Genomic DNA, 12,794 nt, shown 5'->3' on the forward strand with positions numbered 1-12,794 from the left:
AGAAATCAAGAGTGAAGAGGGAGATAGAGAAGGAAAGAGACAGAGAGACACCTGCAGCCCTGCTTCACCACTTGCAAAGATTTCCCCTTGTAGGTGGGGACTGGGGGCTCGAACCCAGGTCTTTGCGCACTGTAACATGTGCACCCAACCAGGTGCACCACCAAGTCAGCCCCTAGACTTCTGTTTTGACAGAAGAAAGCATCAAGGAAATTAATCTGAGGAACCTTTCTTTAATATGCAGAAATGAGGTCCTACTTATATATTTATTGTTTAAATAATTTGAATTTATTTATTTATTTATTTATTTATTTATTTTATAAGACAGAGAACCAGATCACTCTAGTACTTCTCACAGGACCTCATGCATATAAGCGCTATGCATCTCTGCAGTACCACCTCCCAAGCTGCTTAAGAACAGACTCACAACAACTGTGTCTTGCTTCTTTTATTGAACAATAAAAATAATGTGTCATTGTAAAACCAGTCCTAACAGCATATTCAGCTTACAACACACACACACACACACACACACACACACACACACACACCTCTATTGGCAACTTTAAAAGTGAAATATAAGTAAATTCTAAAAAAAAGGGAAAAAAATTATCTTAAATAATCCTTCACTCCAAACAAGACTTCTGCAAATATTTCTAGCAAAACTTAGTGCTCCAGTTGTTTGTGCTAAGATCTTCTCAGCTGTGCTCCGCATCCCACTTATCAACCAAGATACCAAAAAAAAACTTTATGTATATATGCAAACAAACTATAAAGTTGATGCTTCTTGCTGAAACCTGACTTTTCTCTTCATTTTGCTACTTTCACCTTTGAACTTGTCTAAGTCATTGCACTTATTTATTTATTTGTTTATTTTACCAGATCACTGTTCAGCTCTGACTTATGGTGGTGTGGAGGACTGAACCTGAGTCTTTGGAGCCACAGGCATGAGAGTTTCTCTGCATAACCATTATGCTATCTACCACTGCCCAATTGCACTTATTTTAAATAATCTCCCCATGTTGCTTATTCTTAGCATCTGATAAATCAATAGTGACTAAGCTTAATTAGGTTTTGTTTACCATTAATAATTTAATTAATTAATAATTTGTTTACCATTAATAATAATTTGTTTACTGCCATTAATAACAAATATACCACACCAAGGATTCTTGAAAACCTTATATAGTTATGTCTTTATTTTAGTCATTTGGAACAAACAGTATTATACTGATTCCTCAAGAGGGTGATAAATATAGGTATGGAGGGCGACTCGTACTAACATAAGTGTTCACAAAAATATAATTTTTACCTTCATACCTCACACAAGTAGGAAAGTACTTCCTAGCCCTCTCTGGGGTGGCATTTTTTTAAAACACATTTGGAAGTTTTGTTTGACCCCTGCACCAGGACCACTTTCAGACAAGGATATCTTGGGGACTACATTAGCAGCAGCACTTCAAAACCTGCCCCCAATCCAAGTCTACTACTCAGACTCCCACCTCTTTCAGAGACTGTTTTGCTTTGATTTGTCCCTGAAGTGAAAAAAAATTAAATTCTATTGAAACGACCCTGATGAAGACTTAAATAATGTGCTCCCTCCCTGAACCCCCATCTTTTCTTGCTCCTAACTCTTCCTTCATCCTGGACCCCAGCATTAATATACGTCTGAGTCAAAAAATCATGGACTTGCCATGGGCTTCCACTGTGGCCAACTTTCTTTTCGGTTGACCTGATTCCAAGCCAAGATGATCTAAGTTTCATTTTACGGGCTGTTGGTAGCATTTTTTTTTCCTGGTCCCACCCCGAATCACATTTTGTCTCCAAAAATTACATGTCCATATGCTACAATCTAGACTGTTCCTAAAATATTGGAGGATCTCTCAGATACAGCCTTCTCAGGGCATGCCGCCAAAGTCAGCGTGGATGTAGCCATTTCATTACAGGAGACCGGGGGGCAGCGCTATTCTTCACAAGTTCTCTCACAGCACTGCCATCTCCGGATGCCATATCATGCTCTGAAAGGAGAGAATATGAGTCAGGACCAAATGTTTGTGACTCAAAAATCTGGCACATTTTTTTTTCTGGGGGGTGTCTCATTTTTGTGCCACAAAAAAAAAAAACTTACAAGAAAATCTTTTATAGATTCATAGATTCTGTGCTAATACCATTAACCAATACCTATTAATTAGTAGCCTCCATTCTAGAGAATATGCCCTGAATTAATTCTCTTCAGACATCCATCATCACTGACATTAGCTTATACGCGCGTTTGTAGCATTATCCAACACATGCGTTTGTGCTTTTTTCTGTCATCTCACTCCATTGCTAGAATAACAGCACCGTGAAAGTGGGGGCTTCGTTTTGTTCACTGTCGTAGTGGCTTCTGGAACACAGGAAGCACTAAGAACATTTACAGAATGAGCAAGTGCTGTGAGACTAGATCTTTATGTCAGATTTTCATTCTGTCTGGGATGGAAGAGTGGTTGGAGGGGTCGGGGAGGTGGTTCATCTGGTAGAGTGAACATGTTACAGTGTGCAGGGACCCTGGTGCAGGTCCCTGGTCCCCACCTGAGAAAGGAAATCTTCATAAGCTGTGAAGCAATGAAGCATGCTTCATTCCTCTCTTCCTCTCTATCACCTCTTTAGCAGTTTCTCTCTTTTTCTTTTATATTGATTGATTGATTGATTGATTTACCTCCAGGCTTATCACTGGGACTTGGTGCCTGCACTGTGAATAAACTGCTCCTGGAGTCTATTTTCCCCTTTGTTGCCCTTGTTGTTTATTGTTGTTATTGTTGTTGTTGCTGTCATTGTTGTTGAATAGGACAGAGAGAAATGGAGAGTGGAGGGGAAGACAGAGAGGGGGAGAGAAAGATAGACACCTGCAGACCTGCTTCACCACTTGTGAAGCGATCCCCCACCCCCGCAGATGGGGAGCTGGGGGTTCAAATCGGGATCCTTACACCGGTCCTTGCACTTCGTGCTATGTGCGCTTAACCCACTGTGCCACCACCCAGCCCCTGTTTCTCTTTTTCTATCCAATAAAATTAAAACAATACAATGTTGTTGTTGTTGTTGTATTTATTTTTTAAAAAGAAAAGAGAAGTTGGCTTGCACATGTGGCCCCAGATGATAGGAGTAAGGCCAAGGGGTAGAACTTTCATTAATAAAGTTATTGTTCTCAAGTTGTCGTATATATACACAATGGAATACTACTCAGCTAACTTTTTCAGCTCATCTTGGATGGAGCTTGAAAAAATCATGTTAAGTGAAATAAGTCAGAAACAGAAGGATGAATATAGGATGATCTCACTCTCAGGCAGAAGTTGAAAAACAAGATCAGAAGATAAAACATAAGTAGAACCTGAAGTGGAGTTGGTGTATTACACCAAAGTAAAAGACTCTAGGGTGGGTGTGGACGGGGGTGGGTGGGGGGGAGAATACAGGTCCAAAAAGGATGACAGAGGACCTAGTGGGGGTTGTATTGTTATATGGAAAACTGGGAAATGCTGTGCATGTACAAACTATTGTATTTACTGTCAAATGTAAAATACTAATTCCCCAATAAAGAAATTAAAATAAATAAATAAAGTTATTGCTCTCTATAGACTTTTATAACACTGAGAATATCCTAAAATGGTGTTCTTCTACTTTCTAAAAAGAATAAAACATGTTTGCCTCAGTAGTGCATATCCTGAAATGGAAAGTAACCTGGCAGATAAATGAGTGTAAATTCATGAAACATTCCAGAACTTACTATCCTTTTCCCAGAAATGTTGTCTGTGAATTCTCAGTTTTGGAAATTGGATAGCTCATTACCAAATAATAATGAACCTGGAACCCACTTGCTAAGTGTTTAACCAGCAAGCATAAAGTTAGAGAACTTCTAGTATCTTCAAGCTATGGAGTGAATCCTGGAAGTCCCCATGCCCAGGGAACTAACTTGGTTCTCCAAGGTTTCGTTCAGGCGGATTTGTGTAGAGATGACGCTGAAGCCCATCACAGGATTTAGGCCACAGCCCCACTCCTGTAAACTGTGACTGGAGAATTCCAGAAAGCCCAGCAGTAGACAATTCATAGCTGAGAAGAGGTGAGAAGAGGGATTTCTGTCAGCCTCTCCCTGGACATCTTTAGGATTCTCCAACCTGAAGTGACTGCAGTTTACTAAGATTATCCTCGTGGTAGTTTTGGTCAACAAAATATCATTTGGTTAAAAAATGTTTCTGCCGGGAATCGGGCGGTAGTGCAACAGGTTAACTGCACATGGCGTAAAGCGCAAGGACCAGCGTAAGGATACCGGTTCAAGCCCGGGGCTCCCCACCTGCTGGGGAGTCACTTCACAGGCGGTGAAGCAGGTCTGCAGGTGTCTGTCTTTCTGTCCCCCTCTCTGTCTTCCCCTCCCCCTCTCTGTCTTCCCCTCCTCTCTCCATTTCTCTTTGTCCTATCCAACAACGACAACATCAACAACAACAATAACAACTACAACAATAAAAAGGGCAACAAAAGAGAATAAATAAATATTTTAAAAATTCTAAAAAAAAGTTTCTGCCATAAATTTCTAATAAGAATCTAGATATCAGTTTTGATATAGAAACATTTTTGTATTATCTGTGATGTAAATCCAGCCCAGCAAGCTATGTTTCAAAGGCATCTGTAGAGCTGGCAAGACATTTACAGTCTGCAAGCAAATGACAGAGGGAGACAGGCCTGAGAGGGAGAAACAGTCAACAGTCTGTGAAGAAAGGGACATGGCCTCCCAAGGACAAGAGCAACAAGACAGCAAAAATTCTTGCCACTGGGGATTACCCCAAAAGTTTCTCACATACCATCTCAAACACCAACAAAAATTCATAAGCTAAAAACAAAAAACAAACAAAAATAGATATTAAAAAATTTAGAGGATAAATTCCCATCAACCGATGACTGACTGAGGAAACTGTGGGCTGTGTATTCCATGGAATACTACTCTGCAATCAAAAAGACGATATTGTAGTCTTTGGAGCAAAATGGATGGAACTGGTGGTGACTATGTTTAGCAAAATAAGCAGAGATGAAAGACAACTACCAGCTGGTTTCACTCATATGTGGAATCTGAAGATTGGATACCCATGAACTTGGGGGCAGAAACAGAGGCAACCAAATTCTGTCTAAGACCTGTGAGGACTCTGGTGGTTATCTTTAGATGGGAGGATGGGGATACAGGGCTTTGGTGGTGGGTGTGGTGTGGAGCTGTGTGCGGCGATCTCACAATCTTGTAACCTACTATTAATCACAACTTCTGAAAAATGAAAAAAAAAATTCACAGGGGACTCAATTTTCTCTTGGTGTTTAAGGCTCAAATGTGATCTTATATGAGTGGAGAGAGATGTGGAAGCTTTCCCTTCAAAGTTCTTGTTAGCATGTGTTTTTAAGAAAAAAAAAAAAAGACAAAAGAAAGACGCAAATGTTTCAAACAGCTGCCCTAAGTGAGGAGGTATTAAAGCTATTCTAAAAAGCAATACAGCCATTTTGTTTTATTTATTTATTTGTTTATTTATCTTAGCAGAGCACTGCTAAACTCTGTCTTATGGTGGTATGGGGGATTGAACCTGGAACCTCAAAGCCTCAGGTGTGAGAGAGTCTCTCTGTAAATCCATTATGCTATCTGCTCTCACCTAATACAGCCATTTAAAAAAGTCTTAGGTCTCTAAGAGAAGGTTGGTGGGGCTTGGAGGGAGGCTATTAGGCATGAAATTAGCTAGTTACTTGGGTTTACAGGAGGCTGATAAATATGTTCTGGAACTAATGGTTGTAGAGACTATACAAATACTGTGAAGTATGAAATACCATTGAGTCATTAGCTTTTTTTTAAAAAAAAACTGTCCTTTTTAATAGATTTCTTAAATGTTCATCTATTTGATTTGATAAGACAGAGAGAGATCGAGAGGGTGATAAAGATGAAGAAAGAAAGAGAGATAGAAGCAGCACTGCTTCATCAGCCATGAACCCCATTCCCACCCCCACAGGTGGTGAGTAAGGGCTTAAACCTGGGTCCTTGCACCTGGTAACATGGGCACTTAACCTGGTGCGCCACTGCCCAGCCCCCGAGTCATTCACTTTGAAATGGGTGGTTTTTGCTTCCATAAAGTTCCTTTTCAGGACTTCAGCTCAATATTCTTCCGTTTTCCTTCTCAAACACTACAGGGGCAAGTCGTAAGTACTTGAAATAGAACAACTATTTCAATATCCAGATCAAATATTCACAAAGATACTTACCAAGTAAGCTTTTAGAGAAAGGTTTTTATTTTAAATTAATGTTTAAAGACATAACCTTATTAAAAACAATAATTTAAGAGCTCGTTATTCCCGCTATGTTTTAATATAAATGTACCCATGTGTAAAGAGGTAGCTTGAAAAAATACATATATCTGGAGTGTTTCAAATCTTAATCTGACGTGCAAAGGACCAGAGACAAAAACCAAGTAAAATGGACTTGGACTGTCAACTATATCTAATGGGGAAACACACAGTTAGTTAAAGACTCACAGGCGTTGTGATTGAATGTTATTTTTAAGAAGCTACATTTACCTCAAGAAGACTTTTTTGGTCATTTATTCAACAAGATAAGTGAATGATGCATAGAAGAACAAGATTTTTCTTCTCCCATTCTAACTTGTGTAAGGAGCAGATGTGTACTAACAAGCACAGGCAAATACTAGTAGTTCATTCAAAATTTTAGGTACGATTTTTAATTTCAATCAAAGATATTATTTATTTTTTAAGATTTTATTTATTTATTAATAAGAAACATAGGAGGAGAGAGAGAGAAAGAACCAGACATCACTCTGGTCCATGTGCTGCTGGGCATTGAACTCAGGACCTCATGCTTGAGAGTCCGATGCTTTATCCACTGCGCCACCTCCCGGACCATTCAAAGATATTATAGAGAGTATAAGAAATCATATTTGTCCTTCATATAAGCTGGGTAAAATTTATCAGAAATTATATTGCTCTCAAAATTATTACTGAGATCTTTTCTATTTTAGTGAATCAGTTATTAAACATATTTTACTATACTAATAATAACTATGACGATGACAATAATAATCATCATCATTTTTATGTAACTAATATTGGTAGTGTTTATAAGAGTTTAAAAAAAATAACAACAGCAATCAAAGTGAACAACTACCCACCGTCCCCCCTGAATAAATGAAACACAAGCATTCAAATCAACTTCTCACTCCGCACATGAATCTTTTTTAAATTATTCAAAATGAAGAGATTATTATTCCAATGTTTAGGCTGGGATGTATTCTTACCCGTGTGAGATACAAATTTCCTGTTGGAAGACGTGGCTACTGAATACTGAAAGAAGGGGAAATTCATGCATTTCCCAGTCACCCTGTTACAGATGCCTGCTTTACAGTTGCAAGTCTCTTTGCAGTCCATCCCAAAGGTGCCATAGGGACAGTCTGGGGACAAAGGGAAGGTTTAGAAAAGGAGCGACTCGCTGTGCCAAGCCTTCATCCCTCTTCTCAGGGTATAGACCAACTTCAGACATCTTGACCATAAGATAACAATCTAGACTTTGGAAGTTCAGACTTTAGGTCACAAATATGAAATCACACAGTTTAATGACATTGCAGATGCTCCAGTTATAGCAGAATGCTATGACATTTCATTGACAACACAACCAATTTTCTTGAACTGGCCTTAATTCTAGGTATTTTCTGTTCAGACATCAATAGGCTCTTCCTCAGAGAGTGCATCTGTGACAAGTCAGTGGAGGTTGGCAACTGAATGCCTCCTCAAGAGTCTAAACAGGGTGACGCTGTGTTCACAGTTTAAATGTACAGGAAAGGACTTCAAATCAATGAGAGCCTAAGAAGGCTGTAAGTCAAGCCATCTATGAGATCCAGTCTTCACCCCCCCAACTCTTTATCAGCTTCCTTATCTGCCCAAATGATGGCACAATTTTCCTGCCTCCCCAGAAGGGAAAATTCACCAAACACTCTGCAAAGTTAAGATGTGACATGTTGAGTGAACAAGAATGTAGAGTTGTTTTTTTTTTTTTTTGTTACCTTTATGTATTTATTGGATAGAGACAGCCAGAAATAGGGAATGGGAGGGATAGAGAGGAAGAGAGGCAGAGAGACATCTGCAGCATTGCTTCACCACTCGCAAAGCTTTCCCCCTGCAGGTGGGGACCAGGGACTCGAACCTGCATCCTTGCACACTGTAACATGTGCATTCAACCAGGTGCGCCACCACCCGGCCCTGAGATTTTTCTTTTGAACTATTAACATGTTCATCCAAATCTGGAGGCCTTTAGAACCTCGATGTTCTTATACTCAGACTCAAACACAGTATGTTGATTTTTAAAAGTCCAAAGGCATTTATTGAAAGTGAAAATAAGCCTTTCGATAAATTAGTCTCAAGTAGCTAAACAGAATAGATGTAGAATATTCATCCTCTTGGCATGAGGATATCCTTGAGAATGTATAATTTTTCTTTTTCTTTATTACTACTTTTTGTTTCTCTCACACCCATTGCTATTTTCCTATGTGAGTGGTGAGGGAGCTGATACTTTATCCATCTTTCATGCTAAAAATGATCAATAGATATTCATGAAATATTTGATCATTAGAATATCAATAAATATTCATGATAATATTAAGTAGAGACCGAGAAGCAGAAAGAAAGAGAAAGAGAGAGAGTAAATGAGACCACCACAACAAAGTTTCCTTCAATGTCATGGGTGCTGGACTCGAACCTGAGTCCTGTGCTTGGCAAAGCAGAACTCCACTCAGATGAGCTACTTCAATGGTCTGAAACATTTATATTTTAAAGAAACTTAGAATTTTTTTTTCAGCCTACTTCAAATGATTGCAAATGTCTCTCTTCTGAGAAGAACAGTCTTTAAAGGAAATCCTGGGGAAAATCTCTTGCAGAAAAGCACATAGGTTTAAGACTAATTTGTGTTTCTAATAATATTAAAAACTGCAACTTGTGCACCAGCAAAATAATACACTTGGATAGTGCACCGCTTTGTCTTATGCATAACTCGGGTTTGAACCTGGCTCTCACTTCATCAAAGGAAGCTTTGGTGCTATGGTGTCTCTCTTCTCTTCTCTTCTCCTTCTCTCTCTCTCTCTCTCTCTCTCTCTCTCTCTCTCTCTTCTTCTGTCTTCTCTGCCTCTATCAAAAAAGAAAAGAAAAGGAGAGAGAAATCAAAGAAAAAAAATAAAAAGAAAGAAACTTGAGCCAAATTCTCAGTTACATCACTATTGTATCCCTACGTATATTAAATAGTGCCAGGCAGAGAAAGTGAGTGTTAAAGACGTGTTAGTTGGCTAATTGTTATCTGGACAACACAGTGCCAAACATCTGAATATTTAGAAAACATGACAGCTGTAATACAGTTTTAATGAGTAGCCTATAAAAATTTTGGAGAGGAGAATTTGCTTGTAGCAAAATAGTATCTCTACCCAGTTACTAGAGTTCATAGGCTCACTATTTTCAGCAAAAAAAAAGAGAAAGAAAAAAATTAAGCTAGGCTTGTTTTCAATCTAGAGAATGCCAGAAAAAAAGCAATCCTAAATATATTTTTAAATAGCTCTTATTAACATCTTCAAGCACTAATAGTCTCGGTCTACCTCCGTCATTCAGTATAAAATACTAGACTCCAGATACCTTACCTCCCTTCCTGCACACATATGTTACTATACATTTGCCTTTGTCAGAGGTAATGATGACCCACTGCATATTCTTGGTGATTCATGAGTATGATTGTGTTAACCACTTCCTTCCTAATTTCCTTCTGTGAAGTACTGTTTTCTTGGCTGATAAACCCAGTTATTTACAGAAAATATAGACCCCACTCACCTGAAATAGATACATCTGTGTGCACACACCCTCCAAAAAATTTCATTATTCAGCTGTTTGTTGATTGCAACAAAAACAAACTAAGCAAAATAGAAAATGACCCCCAACAGCTCAGACATTTATCTTTAAACTTTTTGTAGATTTTGCACATGAAAATGTGACTTGTTTATAAGTTATTTTTCTAAAAGGGAGGAGAATTTATGAAAATAGCTCAATGTTGGGTGATTATTATTCATAAAAGTGGCATAAACATACATATACATATAAAAGTGATTTAGAATTTTCCAACCCTTTTCATAATTTTAAAGTTTCTTTGTGTGAAAAAACTGATGAATGAGGCTATATATAAATGTGTTACATTTTAATAATAGCTCTGAATAATGAGACATCCATAGGCTATTTTAATTAACATTCTTCTCATTCTAAACACTTTCAACTGTACTTGTTAAGCTTGAAGTAAGTTCTCCAAATGATAAACTACGTTGTCTGGTTATGACTTCAGCTGAATGAGCTTTGTTCACTTAAACTTTGTAAAACCACCAATGTCACTCTTTACAGACTTCCCATTCTTTTCTCCTTTTTTTTCTTTATTATTATTTTCTCTCCTTTTTTGCATAAACAGATATTTTTCTAGAGGGCTAAAAACCTTGATAAAAAAATAGGAGCCTTGTTTTACACTTCACGGTACCCTCGCCCAAGAATGAGAGTCCTTGTGTTAAATAATTTAAGTCCACCCTATTTCACAAAGTGCATTCTTCAGAAGCATTTTATTTGGAGAGATGTTATACATCCCCTGAGACCTTTCAAGATCAAAGAACCACTAAACCTTGGAGCTTGAAACCTCTCTGTGAGGTTATCAAGTGCAGACCCTAAGCCATCCATATCAGATTGCCTGTCAAGTTTCTAAAGCTGAGGTGGGGGGAATGGGTAACACAGTTCTCTGCTGGACTTCTTCCCCTTAAATCCCCTAAGCATAACGAATGAAATGTGTTTCTTTCTGTGTTTTCCTACATAGGGTTTACACGTAATTTATAGGAAAATCCCTCTCTCTCTCTCTCTCTCTCTCTCTCTCTCTCTCTCTCTCTCCTATGATCACACCTTTGTGGAGCCTTGTCCTAACCCACCTGCACTGTCTGAAAACCCTAACAGCCCTCAGCAGTGCCCTGGGCAAGGAGAAGCAAGGGCTCACTCTTTACCTTTGCAGACACCAAACTCGTCACCAAAAGCATCTTCTTCATTGTAAAGCTGACACCTCAGCCCGGGGCCACACTTCACACCATCCATCGCTGAGACTGTGCGGTAACAGATTTCTCCCTGCTCTGCGGCACACACCCGGCAGCAGCCACAGTCATCCAACACTGTCTTCTTACAGCGCTGATTGATTTTGCACTCACTGCTGTCACAGTGTTCAGGGCAATCGACCGCATACTTGGAGCTCCAGGCCGCCGCCAGGTGCACAGGTACAAGGAGCGTGGCCAACAGCAAGAGGTTCTTCATGTTTCCAGCGGGCTCAGGCTCGGGCTCTGCCTCCTGCAGTGTGGACTTGGCTGGAGGGAAGCAGCTGTCCAAAGTGGTAGCTGAACCTCTGCCTACACGTTGATGAGTTTTATATACTGGGTTGCCTGCATGCCTCTCCGTCATCAATTTCCTCAAGCCAGCAGCAGCGCTATCCTTCTGCCAGGCTCTCTTGTTTTAGTTTATCAAATCCAGGATGAAGGGTGGATTAACACACTGCTGCCATCCAGGAATTGAAAAGCCCAAGCTGATGTCATCTGTTATGTTTAGATGGTTGTTTTGCACGAGGACTGAAAAACACGCTCACATCCGTCTCAAGGGCTCAAGGACATCTGTGAAAGGGAATAGAGACAGTTACATTCCCTCCTTCAAGACAGGAATTGTTCAGACACCAGCACAGCACTCAGGGTAGAGCTTTGTCTTAGAGGCTTTGGGGTCAGGAGGAAAGTGATACCGACATGAATCACCAAGACCGAAGAAGCTCCTTTAAAAAATAATAATAATAAGCAAACATTTTGGTATTTTCCTTCAATAAATAGCTATGAGATCATTTGGAAGAAGACAGGATTAGATTGTGCCTTTTCAATACTTAGGAGAAAGAAAATATTTTGAAAGAGGTTTTTAAGACCTTTTCTTCCCCTCTTTTCCTCCCTTGTTATTTCTAAATCAATTCATAGCATGTGTGCACACACACATTTTTTCGAAACTCCAGTTTTATTTCTAGCGGGACATGGTGCTACCGCTGAGAAATTCCTTTAAAATCAAACAAAAGCCACAAAGGAGGTAAGATGCTCCTGGCACTGTTTCTGGGTTACTCAATTCTGGAAAAAGTTATCAGTTGGACTTCTCCTGACCCAAAATTCCCTGGGGAGAAGGCTCATCCATCACCACGTCTGTCTGTCCAATGACAGAACCCATTCGGAGCCCTTCCCCTTACCTTCTGGCATCTATCAGAGCTCTCATTAGAAACTGCCAAACAAGGCAGGCAGCCCAGAGCAACAAATGCACCAGCAGGGAAACTGGAGTGTGGCTCAGAGAGGCAAGTCACAGGCAGGGAAAAACACAACCCACCAGGAAATAAGGTCTTTGTCTCATGGGAGGGTCACAGGGTCTTGGTGCACTGAAGAAGACAGAGCAGACTTCTTAAAATATCAACTGGCCCAAGGCCTTGTTAAACAAGGTTTGTGGGGACTGAAAGAGCAAGGTGGAAAAAAGAGAGAGAGGCAGAGAAGAGATTCCAATTTTCCAATGTTGCTTCCGCTTCCTATTACTTGTCAAAAAATACAAACTCACTCTCATTTTATAAATTCTCTCTCCATCTCTCTCTCTCCCTCTCCTTGTCTCTCTCTCTCTCCCTCGATGCAAATTCACTCTCATTTTATAAATTCCCTCTCTCTCTCTCTCCCTCTCCC

At 39.6% G+C, this 12,794-nt stretch overlaps 1 protein-coding gene across 2 annotated transcripts; it reads right to left on the reverse strand.

Moving 5' to 3' along the window:
* Window positions 1–430: 430 nt before the first annotated feature.
* On the reverse strand, window positions 431–12,402 carry ESM1 (endothelial cell specific molecule 1). Of its 2 annotated transcripts, XM_007518895.3 has the most exons (4): window positions 12,320–12,402; window positions 11,064–11,714; window positions 7,302–7,454; window positions 431–2,015 (listed from the first exon to the last, which is right to left on the reverse strand). In XM_007518895.3, exons 2-4 carry the CDS (start codon window positions 11,506–11,508, stop codon window positions 1,915–1,917), a joined length of 699 nt encoding a protein of 232 aa, XP_007518957.2. In that variant the 5' UTR covers window positions 11,509–11,714; window positions 12,320–12,402; the 3' UTR covers window positions 431–1,914. The 2 variants fall into 2 exon arrangements, with proteins under 2 accessions (XP_007518957.2, XP_007518958.2); XM_007518896.3 differs by lacking the exon at window positions 7,302–7,454.
* Window positions 12,403–12,794: the final 392 nt, after the last annotated feature.

The sequence above is a fragment of the Erinaceus europaeus genome, chromosome 5, assembly GCF_950295315.1.
Source record: "Erinaceus europaeus chromosome 5, mEriEur2.1, whole genome shotgun sequence".
In the NCBI taxonomy this organism is placed as follows: domain Eukaryota; kingdom Metazoa; phylum Chordata; class Mammalia; order Eulipotyphla; family Erinaceidae; genus Erinaceus; species Erinaceus europaeus.